Here is an 11165-nt window from a genome sequence, read left to right as displayed (position 1 = left end):
GATCTCCCTCGGCCCCGCCTCTGGCCCGCCCTCCCGGGGGCGGGTCCCGCCGGCCCCTCCGCAGCACGGCCGCGCCCGGCTCCGCCCGGCCCCGCCGCTTCTCCGCCTCTTCTCCGCCTCTTCTCCGCCTCTTCTCCCCCTCCTGCGTGTCGCGGACATGGCGGAGCTGGAGGTGGGGCAGCACTGCGGGGTGCCCGACTGCCGCCAGCTGGGTAAGGGAGAGCGCGGCGGGTCCCGGCGGAGGCGGGGATGGTGGGCCGGGGGCGGTGCGGGGGTTGTGAGGGATGCCCCCTCGCTCGGGGAGTCCTCTGTGCCGCTGCAGCCTTGCACGGTCCATTGCCAGCGCCTGTCGCCCCGGTTGTGTGCCTGGGTGGTTAATAGCCCGCTTGCCCCTTCCTCACACTTGCTTGCCTTCACTGATCTCGGAAAGTGTTACTGGAAATGTAACCTCTCAGAAAGAAGTAGCAGAACCGCCTGTAGCGAAAGCTTTCTGTTGGGACCACTCAGAGATGAAGGGATCGTGATGATCGTGACCTGAGCTCCGTGGTGGTCTGTTAACATAAAATCTGAAGGATGGAGAAGTGGAGTAATGGGCTGGACCTGGCATTTGCTGTCATTGGTGATGTGGTGGAGTTCGGCAGACAGTGAAGTGATTTTATCTGTGAGAATTTATGTAGTAGGCAGGGGATGCGTACAGAGGTTTAGGAAATGTGTGCAATTTAAGTCACCCAAGGACAGTATGTACGGTATGATGTGAAGAAGGGGCAGGATCATCATGACTTTCCAGTGGAGGAGATGCTCTCCTTTCCTAAGAGCCAGCATCTCCTCCAGTTGGTAACCCATAAAATAAAATGTAAATTGTCCAGTGTCAGTAAATAGGGTTCTGAGTGGTCTTGCAATAAATTCAGTTTTTAACATAACTAGTAACTTTGATGGATAGCCAAATGTTCCAGTGTCATAGCTTGATATTGAAAAAAAAAAAAGTGAATTTAAAGCCTAATTCCAACTTCTGGAATGTATATAAGTATAATTTACCTGCTCGTATGTTTTTCTGTAATACTAATTAGGGGAGTTAACAAAAGCCACTTCTAGCTAAAGTGTAGATGCAGTTGCTAAGTATTCTTATAAAGATATCTACTCAGTGATGTTGGTAAGCAAAAGTTAATTATGTGAAAATTAAGCTAGAAACTATTAGCAAAACAACAACCATGTTGTCTTAACTAAAAACAAATCTCTTTGTTTCAGATTTTCTTCCCTTTGTATGTGATGGCTGTTCAGGTGTCTTTTGGTAAGTTCATAGAATCGCGGAGTATCTCAAGCTGAAAGAGTCCCACAAGGATCAACATGTCCAACTCCCTACTCCTCAGGACTAAAACTAAAGCCTATGACTAAGTGTCATTCAGACAATCCTTGAACTCCAACAGGCTTGGTGCCAGTTCCTTGGGTAGCCCGTTACAGTGCCCAACCACCCTCTCTGAGAAGAACCTTTTCCTAATGTTCAACCTGAAGTTCCCGTGACATAGCTTCTTTCCATTTCCTCACATTGTATGCTGGTCACCAGGATTTCCTCATCCCAGGTGAAGAATCCTGCACTTGCTCTTGTTTAATTTCATACAGTTGGTGACTGCCCAGCTCTCTAGTCTATCCAGAATCTCTCTGTATGACTTCTCCACACTCAGGGGAGTTCACAGCTTTTCGTGGTTTAGTATGGTTGGCAACCCTAACAGGTATCCAGATCATTTATAAAGATATTAAAGAGCACTGGCACTAAATTGAGCCCTGGGGAACTCCACTGGCCACCAGCCTGAAGCAATCACATTAACTGTGACTCTCTGAGCACAAACCATCACCATTGCTCACCCATCATACTATGGACTTGTCTACCTGTGTGCTGGAGATTTTGTCCAGAAGGACACTCTGAGAGACAGTGTCAAAAGCTTTGCTAAAATGCAAAACGCATCTGCTGGTTTCCCAACGTCAACTAAATGGGTGACCTTGTCATAAAAGGAGGTGGCTGGTTATGTTTTCTTCTAGAAAAATTTTTGAAGTTTCTTGCAAGCTTGAAATCAGGGCCTTCACTTTGATTTACACTTCAGTTTAGTAGAGGGCAGCTGAGAGAAACTCAAAGAGCTTGGGGGCAGATTTCACTTCTAACATATCAAGAGCCTTCAAGGGATTTCTGCCGTTATGGAAGGTGATTGAAAATTTGTTAAAACAGACAAACTCTGGTTTGCATAGAACTGACCTCTTAAGCATGGTAATGTCTTCACTCTCTTGAAATGGTTTGTTTACCTTGAGGCATAAGTTCCAAAAGCTAAATGTTTTACGTACTGAGAAAGAATATGATCTATCCATTCAAGAATTGAAATAGGATAGAAAAAACTTGGGAGAAGATTCATTATCTAATTGAAGTTTTCCCATGATAAAACTTGTCAGATTACCCTTTAAACACTTAAATGTTTTTACATGCAGGTTTTTTTTCCTGGAATGTTGATAACAGTGTGATATTTTCCTTCTTTTTCCACAAAGCCTTCAGCACAGGAGCCGGGATGCTCATGGGTGTTCTGAGGTAATCTAATAATATGTGACAGCCTTAAATTAAAATGCCATGTGACTTAGCTGTGTGTTTTCAGACTAGACAAATGCATATGGCATATAAGTATGAATTATTTAACTGAGAATATGACAAGCTTTAAAAAGTGAATCTACACTTTTTCTGTCTCTTAGAAGTAAATAGACTTTGAGTACAATGATGATTCTTTTTCTACCTCTGAGCTAAACATAACCAGGGTAGAAGTAGGAGAGAATAGCTGGACCAGGTTTGCCCATAGAATGGAGAGCTAGCACATATTTTTTAGAAAGCTGGGATGGTTATTTATATCTTAGTATCTGTTTATTTACACAAAATATTTTGTATTTATTCCTAGGTGAATATAAGAAACAATTCTGTGAAACCTGATCAGCACAGATCTTACCCGTGCTCATACAAGGACTGCAATGGAAAAGAGCTTTTGCCGGTGTTATGTCCTTACTGTGAAAAACATTTTTGCCTCAGGTGAGTGAAACAGTGTTTAAACATCAATATTCATTCATTAATGTATGGAACAGGCAATACAAGTTTTATGTTGTTGTTTACAGACATCGTCATCAATCGGACCATGAATGTGAGAAGCTGGACACACCAAAACCTCGAATGGCTGCCACCCAGCAGCTTGTTCAGCATATTATAGGCAAGTACAAAGGGATAGATTTTTCTTTTTCTTGTATTTTCTTCAGAATGCTGTTTGAGCTTCTGACCTCCTTTGAGGAGTCAGGTTTGACCAAATAAGAAGAAAGGATGAGGGTTCCTTTGTTAAATAGCCCTAAACTTACATGTCAGCATTTAATACTGTTCATCTAAACTGAGACAAAACAAAAACAACAGTATGAAGAGAATCTCAAAAGAGTATATAGGGCACAGGTTTCTTTCAGAATTATTGTCTTGGTGTCATTCTACAAATATTATAATATAATGAATTTTACCTAGCCATTATTATTTACATGTTCATTCATGTGCAAATAATGCAGTTGTGTCAAATGTGCATGTCAGTCTGTTGGGATCAGACCTACACAATCAAGATGGCCAGAAAACTCTGATTCTACAATGTAATGTTTTGCAGGTTTAAAGAAGCTTGAGGATGGGAAAGAAAATAAACAGCACTGCCCAGCTGGACAGTGGGGTTATGTGTAGAAAGGAGGACCTGAAACTGTTGCCATATGAATGCTGTGATGGCCACAGGTGTAGAAACTAAAGAATTTGTATCTATTTGGCTTTTGCAGCCTGTGTTTACCTGGTGATAGTGTTCATCTACCTTTCAATGTAAAGGAATTCTGCTAGAACTGTAAAAATTCTGATACGTGACCTTGGGAGGATATGAATAGACATGAAAAGGGATGGCACTCTTGGAGATACAATGAGACCCAACAGATTAAGTGGGTCTATGTCATACAATATGCACAGGAAACAGTCAGAATGATCACACTAACAGGAATAATATTGTTCTCAGATTCTAAAAAAAGTGACGAAGCAAAAAGCAAAAAACGTAAAGGAGCAAAAAACAGTGAGACAGCTGCAAAAGTGGCATTAATGAAACTGAAAATGCATGCATGTGGGGACAAGTCCTTGCCTCAGGTCAGTGATGTTTGTTTTCAATAATTCTCAAAGGAAATGGAAAGTTTTCTAAATTGCTTGATCATCTAATTCCCTCAGCTTGGTATTGGATTTAATTTTTCAAGACCACACTCACTTAAATGTATATTTCAGCCTGGTACCCAAAAGCAATCTCACTGGTCTTATGTCTGTTATAAGATGTCTGTGTGGGGTTCAGAGCAGTCGAGTCAAATTCTATTATTTTATAGCAGAAATATATTTGCCTGCCACATGGCTGTCACATAGCACTGCAGGGACAGACGGGGTCTTTTGGGGATCCTTGGCAGAATGATGACAGCATTAAGTTGTATTAAAGCTTATTATTTTAGCAGAATTTGATGATCAGCAGAGCATAGAATTTTATTATTAGACTAGAACAGAATTTTTAGAATCACTGTAGCACAATTTTGAAGTAGTGCAGCACAGAATTTTATAGCACGTCTTAGCTTGTGCTTCCTTATCACATGGACGCTTTGCAGATTGTGTCATATCTTAATACTTGGCTTGCAATATCAACATTTCAGATAATCTAGCCCTGAAACATGTAATTGCTTGGTTTTCCCACCCAAATTGAATTCATATGTTGGGGCATTGTAGTGGACAATGCAGTCTTTTCATTAGAATGTGCCTTAAAAGTTTGATAATTTGGAGGGTCGAGGGATGACTGTGCCAACTAAGATTGGTACCAAGATGTTTCAGGTGCAGGTTCAGCTACTCACCCAGAATCATCTGAAGATTGAGGGTGTTGTATATACAATACCATTTGTATGTGTAAAAAACCCATTAGAGAAATGATTTTCATAAACTGAATGATGCAATTATTATCCCATTCATGAAATAGGGAGGAAAGAGGTACAGATGAGGGTCAGTACAATACAGTAGGTGTTGTGATCATCTTTTCACAGCTGAGTGTTCTACAAAGGTAAAGTGATGATTCCTTGGGCACACTCCAGGTCTGTTCAGGCCAAAGAATCTGTCCAAGTTCCACTCATTATCTGAAATGGTAAGAAATTACTCATTCTTGGGAATTATCCAAAGCTTAGTGAAAGTTAAATGGAGCCCCCATTTAGAAACTGTTTTCCATGTGCCCTTTACTTAGGGAAGTATAAAATACTTACAGGTATTTTAAACTTCATAGGGTAGTTAATAAGAATATTGTCACCCTGAGAAAAGAGAATATTGTCACCCTGAGAAAAGAGAAGGGTTGACAGTGGGCATTTGTTAGACATTTTACTGGTTGGAGAGCAGGAAAATGAGCTTGTTCCACTGGGCATCTGGTGGGTATCTGCTGGTTACTTTAAACATCAAACAATTTTAAGTAGGGCTTTTCCCTATTTTCCTTATGGAAACTTTGCCCTAGAGCTCATTTTAGTGGACCAGTCCACTTTGTGACTGCACCATTACTTTGAGGTTTGTAGGACAGGTGGAACACCCAGGCAACTCCATGATCTTCACACCATTCCTGGATTTCTTTTTTTAATGAATGCCGTTGTCAGACTACACAGTAGAGGGCATGGGAGTGTCAGCAAACCACTGATTAAATCCTGCCAGAGTGGTAAGACCATCAGCTTTACCACAAGCAAAAGCTTTCCCTAAGCCTTCCTTATTTTATTTCCAGTAAGGGTATAACGCCACCCCTTGGGTGTTCAAGGGAGAAGTCCAACATAATTAATTTGCCAAGTGGACCGGGGGCTTACTTCCTGCCCACAATCCATTTGGTCCCCAGAAAAGGTGACCTCCTGTCTGGGGCCCTGGCATTGTTTCTTCATCAATAGTTTTGATAGCCCAGTTGGTGTTCCCCTGACTCCAGCAGAGAATATCCATATTGAATGTATTTAGGTTTCCTGGTTGCATTTGCTGGTTTTGGGGGATGGGGGGAGGCAAAAGGGAGTTCCAGTTTTACCTTAACAATTGAATAAGAAACTACTGCTCAGTTTACTCCAATTGCTAATATTTTCTGATGTTTCAGAGGGATAGCTCCAGGACGTGATTCTCTTTTCTTCTGTGTGAAGAACACTCAAATTTAGAGGAAAATGCACAGGTTGAAATTCAGAGTCAGTTTTATGAACATGGTTGAGGTCGTTCCATATGTTCCTAGGGAACACATAAATAAATCCTTTAAAAAGACCTGTCTTGTTTGATAGTGTCTGGCTTTGACTCAGCAAGGATGATCATAAATTATGAATACATAGTAGTCATGCTTGCTATGTTTTACCCCAATCCCATTCAGAATCTCTCCCTCATAGATTACTCTTGACATTCCTTAAAAAAATCTTTCAGTCTAGTAGAAATATTGTTTAGTACATAAAATGAGGATACAGTACAGGATAAAGGATTAGCTGGTCATGATCTAAATGTTGGTTTGTGAAGCAGGCATTTCTAATACAGTGAACTGCTCTGTTTTAACTGCTTTCGCCTTCCAATTTGAGACACTATACTGCTGCCAAAAACAAATACTGCTTATTCAAACTCACCTTTTCCTCACGAGGGCAGATACTTTTTCATGTCTGTCTGTATATAACTGTGCTCTGGGACTGGTGGGAAAAGATGTTCTCTCCACCTTCAAGAACTTACTGTCCATCATATATGTGCCTGCAGCTGGAGAGGACTGGATTTGATGATCTTGGTCATTTATGTTTTGCAGTAAAATTGTCCTGATGGAATAAAACAAATTTCAGTTGGTAATTTTGGGGGTTTTTACTGAAAATCTTAAAAAAAAAGTTTTAAGTTTTACTTAAAAAAAACTTACTAGATGTATGTGACTGGAATGATGTGTTTCTTCTGTGGATAAATTTTTGTGTTTATTTTTCATGTCTTTCTAGACAGAAAGAATTTACTTTCAAGTATTTTTACCAAAAGCGAACAGAGAGAAAAGCAAACCTATGTTTTTTTGCAGTAAGTGGAGTATTGGCAAAGTAGTAGATTTTGCAGCTTCCTTAGCAAGCCTTAAAAATGACAACAACAAATCAACATCCCAGGTAAGTCAGCAATAACAAGCATTTTCTAGGTTGTTGTATTTAGCTTTTAGATTTCTTTACCCTTTTGTCCCTCTCCCACCCCACTTCTTTCATCTTGGATAGGGAAATCTTGATGTTAATTTCTGTGCTATTTTTCTTACAGAAGCTGAGGTTATGCCATACTGCCTCTGGAGAAGCTTTGCCATTTGAACACACACTGGAAACATGGCTATCTGATAAAGACTATCCACTGTACAATGGAGGGAATATAATTCTGGAGTATCTTGATAACGATGTTCTGTTTATAGAAGATCCGGAGTCCTACTTTATTATTCAATAAATTTTAACAAACAAAAATTCCAATATTTTTTAGAAGCATGGTATTCAAGCAAGTCCAGTTTTCTTTTGAAATCACTGGTATGCCAGAATCTATCTTCCATTGTAAAGACACAATTGCCATCAATTTCTCATTTGCTTGACTGACAGAAGACCTATGTCCTGAAAGGAAAATTATAGTAGCTAATATTACAGATACTCACATTCTAGAATAAATTCTTGCTCTATTGAGCTGTATAATATCAAAAATGTTTTCTTAAATTTGGTATTTATTTTTGTGTAAGTGGTGGGGACAGTATGTCTCAATAAAATAATGAAAATGTAAACTTGCAGTATGACAGTTTTCTGAAGGAAAGAAACATATTGCACTATTGCAGCATCTTTTCTACATGTACAAGAACAGGTTTCATTGCATTTGGAAACCAGCACTGTCCATACACCAGGTCCACGCTTTCTTCTTGTAATAGTTTAATGACATTTAGAAGGAAAGCTTTATGAAGCAAAAGTAAATTCACTCAGGTGTCTTCCTGTTTGTAAATCTCATTGTGTGGTTAGTGGGGGATAAAAGATCTCAGTAAGCCTGTCACTTATTTTGCTTTACAGTACTCTTTACTGTAGTTTTAACATGACTTAGGTATGGATAAATTACTTTACTGGATGTGGTGTGGATGCCACAAAAAAGAAGGTGTTTCCTGGTTTCCATGAAGGAAAGGGCTTTCAGTGGCTGGATATTTTGGAAATCTTTGTCTCTGGGCAGCAGAAAGGATAGGAGCATTTTTCTGCATTCCCCTGCCTGTCTCTCCAGTTGTTATCTTGCTTTCCAGTACAAAAGGAACAGTTCCCTTTTCTCTTGTTGTTTATTTTCCTTCCTTTCCTCTGCAACTGTCTATTCATCTTTCTTTTTTTCTTAGGCTGCTGTCAGACAGAATATGCTGTAAGAGGCCAACCAGCATTGTGGAACCAGTGCGTTGGGAAGAGCCCTAAACAGAACTTGTTCCCCACACTGTTGCTACAAAAGCAAGTGAAAAATGCTGTTGTGCAACAGGGTCTTTTTCTTTTTTTTTTTTTAGCAGAAAATCCCCATTCTCTACTTACACCTTTCCTCATGCCCCTGATTTTTCTGCCCTAGTAGTTCAGGCAAAATAATTGAAATAACGCTTTTTTGTGAATAGAGAGAAGATAGACTTGGCATGCAGGAAGTTAATCTTTGGGGAGACCTCAAAGGTTTTACCAGGGTGGTTGCTTTCATCAATCGCCAGTAATGAGTAAGGGCTATCAGCCTGTAACTGACAGTACAAACATGGCAAGTTACAGTTGATAGTACTCCAAAAAGTTTTCACTATTATCTTATTCCAGGAATGTGTCTAAGATGGTACACAGAAGCTCATTCCACGTAGTTTTCAGAAACTGAGAAGCAAAACCAAATTAAGCTAGTCTGACAGATAAATAGTAGAGGAGAGGTGAAAACTCCACCCTAATCAATGATGCTAGGAACAAAAGCAGAAACTTTCTCTGACCTTTAGTATCTTGCCTAGGCTAGAATTGCTCTCATTTCACCTGTTTAGATTCAAACATATCTTTACTTAGCATTTTTTGTTGTTTTTTTCTAAAACTTATTATCCTAGCACATTTTCATAGGGAAATGCATTTGAACAACTGCATTTGAAAAAAAACCCAAAACACTTTGGAGGAGTCATTTGGCATTTGAAACCACTGATAATTTTACAAGCTTGTGTTTATAAGGTGCTGAACTGTCTCACTTCAAAGTTAATAAATAAAACTTTAACTTCTAGGAGATGTAAAGAAAATGTATGTGAAGTTATGCAAGTGAGAAGAGAAATTTATCAAATACTTCCTGATTTGATAATAAACAATGTTTTCTCCCAAACTACAAAAATAGGTGAATATCAAGCATTTTGGTTGTTCTAGCTGTAATTTTAGAGAATGCACAAGGTCAAGGCTTCACATTTTATGAGATGCTGTGGTAGCGGCTCCCGGCCTTGTTCCAGTTCAAACATTGCTACAAAGTTGCCTGGCATGTTTGTAAGATACGCAAAAGTTTGGAAAGGGCTGTATTAACACCAAAAGTGCAATTCTGCTTGGATACGTGACCTGTTAGATCGGCTGGGCAATGCTTTAGTAAACCAGAACACATCCCACTAAGAAAGCAGGCAGTAATCTCTCATACTTTTATTTTCAGCATTTTCTGTTTTGGTGTCTGTTTTAGAAAAGTATGCACGCTGCGGTGTGATCAGTCTGGTTTGCAGACTTCTTATCAATAAGTCATGTCTGTTCATTCAGTTTATCAGGTGACACATAAAAATACACCTTGCAGCTTAGCTTTCCTCCTAGTAGCCTCATATGTAAAATATAAAATTTCATTTCAGCCAGAATAGAAATTGTGGTTTGGATTAGGAAAATTCTTATACTTGTTAGGAGAGAACTTCAGGCATTCCTGTTTTACTTCTGCTGATTTTAAGGTGAATGCAGAATTTGAAATCTCCTGTAAAACCCTTGCTGTAATGTTAAGTATACAATCAATGATGTCAAAAAAGCCATTTCTCATAACACTCATGCAGTCCTATATAAGTTGTACTGGGGCGTGTTCAGGTGCTTGCCTCAACAAAACCGAATCTGAGCCAAAGTGCCTCTTTGAACGGGCTGTATGCTTTTTGTACAACCTTGCAAAGAACGACTTGCAAAATAATCAGTAAAACCACAACTTATCGTCTCTGTAGTTCTTTAATGACTGTAAATACTTTAAAAAGCAGGCTTATTCCTGTTTATGAGGAGGGAAGGAGGAAATGTGGAATTGCACAGTGACTTGTCCCACACAGCAGGGTCGGTGAGAGTGGAAACTGTATCTTCTGGTGTGGGAAGGACAAAACTAACCCCCTTTGGCCCAGCTGTGCCTTGGGTTGGCATTAGGGCAATGGGATAGACTGCTTCTTTTGGTGTTGTAGACGTTTTATGATTATTTTAAGCATAAAGCAAATTGCAACCCTTGCCCTGTTTAGCCAGATCACCATTTTACATTGAACAGTAAGTTACATCAGTTGCAATTTGTGAGGACAAGACAAGCCCTCAGTGTTTTGCCTTTGCTTGATGACAGACAATAGGCTCAAAAGACCACAGGAAAAAATGAAACTGGTATCTGTCAGGCTTGGAAGGTTTTTCTTCTCTGTATGATTTTAATTAATACTTAAAATGCATCAGCTGAACCGCGAATTGCTTTCAAAACTCGTTGAACACCGTGAACTCACCCTCCGTGAGGTTTCTGAGGCACTGACACAGGTTTTCCAAAGACGATGTGGATGCCCCACCCCTGGAAGTGAACAAGGCCCGGTTAGATGGGGCTCTGAGCAACCTGATCTAGTGGAAGGTGTCCCTGGCCACGGCAGAGGGGTTACTTTTATGATCCTTAAAGTTCCTTCCAACCCCAACCACCCTTTCAATTCTATGATAAACTTCAATCGCGTGCTTCATGGGAGAGCATTTACGGTATCTCCGCCCTGCCACGTCCAACTATTAACAAGAAGTCGACATCAAAGTCTAATTTCAACACTTCCCCGGTAAACTTGGACAGCGCCGGCGCCGAGGCGGCTGCCCGCGGGCCGAGGCTCCCTCACACGCAGGCGCGGCCGCCGCCGAGCGGGGCGGTGGAGGAGGCGGGCCCGTGGCCT

At 40.4% G+C, this 11165-nt stretch overlaps 1 protein-coding gene and 1 long non-coding RNA gene across 2 annotated transcripts; one reads left to right on the top strand and one right to left on the bottom strand.

Moving 5' to 3' along the window:
* The first annotated feature begins 104 nt into the window (after nucleotides 1-104).
* On the top strand, nucleotides 105-7808 carry ZFAND1 (zinc finger AN1-type containing 1). The gene is made up of 8 exons (XM_032128366.1): nucleotides 105-212; nucleotides 1246-1288; nucleotides 2530-2569; nucleotides 2928-3055; nucleotides 3139-3230; nucleotides 4047-4171; nucleotides 7012-7167; nucleotides 7310-7808. The coding sequence occupies exons 1-8, from the start codon at nucleotides 158-160 to the stop codon at nucleotides 7484-7486; spliced, it is 816 nt and encodes a 271-aa protein (XP_031984257.1). The 5' UTR covers nucleotides 105-157; the 3' UTR covers nucleotides 7487-7808.
* Nucleotides 5955-11111, bottom strand: LOC116453202. The gene is made up of 3 exons (XR_004243708.1): nucleotides 10746-11111; nucleotides 6664-6843; nucleotides 5955-6283 (listed from the first exon to the last, which is right to left on the bottom strand). It is a non-coding gene; the product is annotated as an uncharacterized LOC116453202 (long non-coding RNA).
* Between the last annotated feature and the right edge of the window lie 54 nt (nucleotides 11112-11165).

The sequence above is a fragment of the Corvus moneduloides genome, chromosome 1, assembly GCF_009650955.1.
Source record: "Corvus moneduloides isolate bCorMon1 chromosome 1, bCorMon1.pri, whole genome shotgun sequence".
Taxonomy (NCBI): domain Eukaryota; kingdom Metazoa; phylum Chordata; class Aves; order Passeriformes; family Corvidae; genus Corvus; species Corvus moneduloides.
Note: the sequence above shows the minus strand (reverse complement) of the source record. Positions and strands in the feature narration are given on the sequence as shown.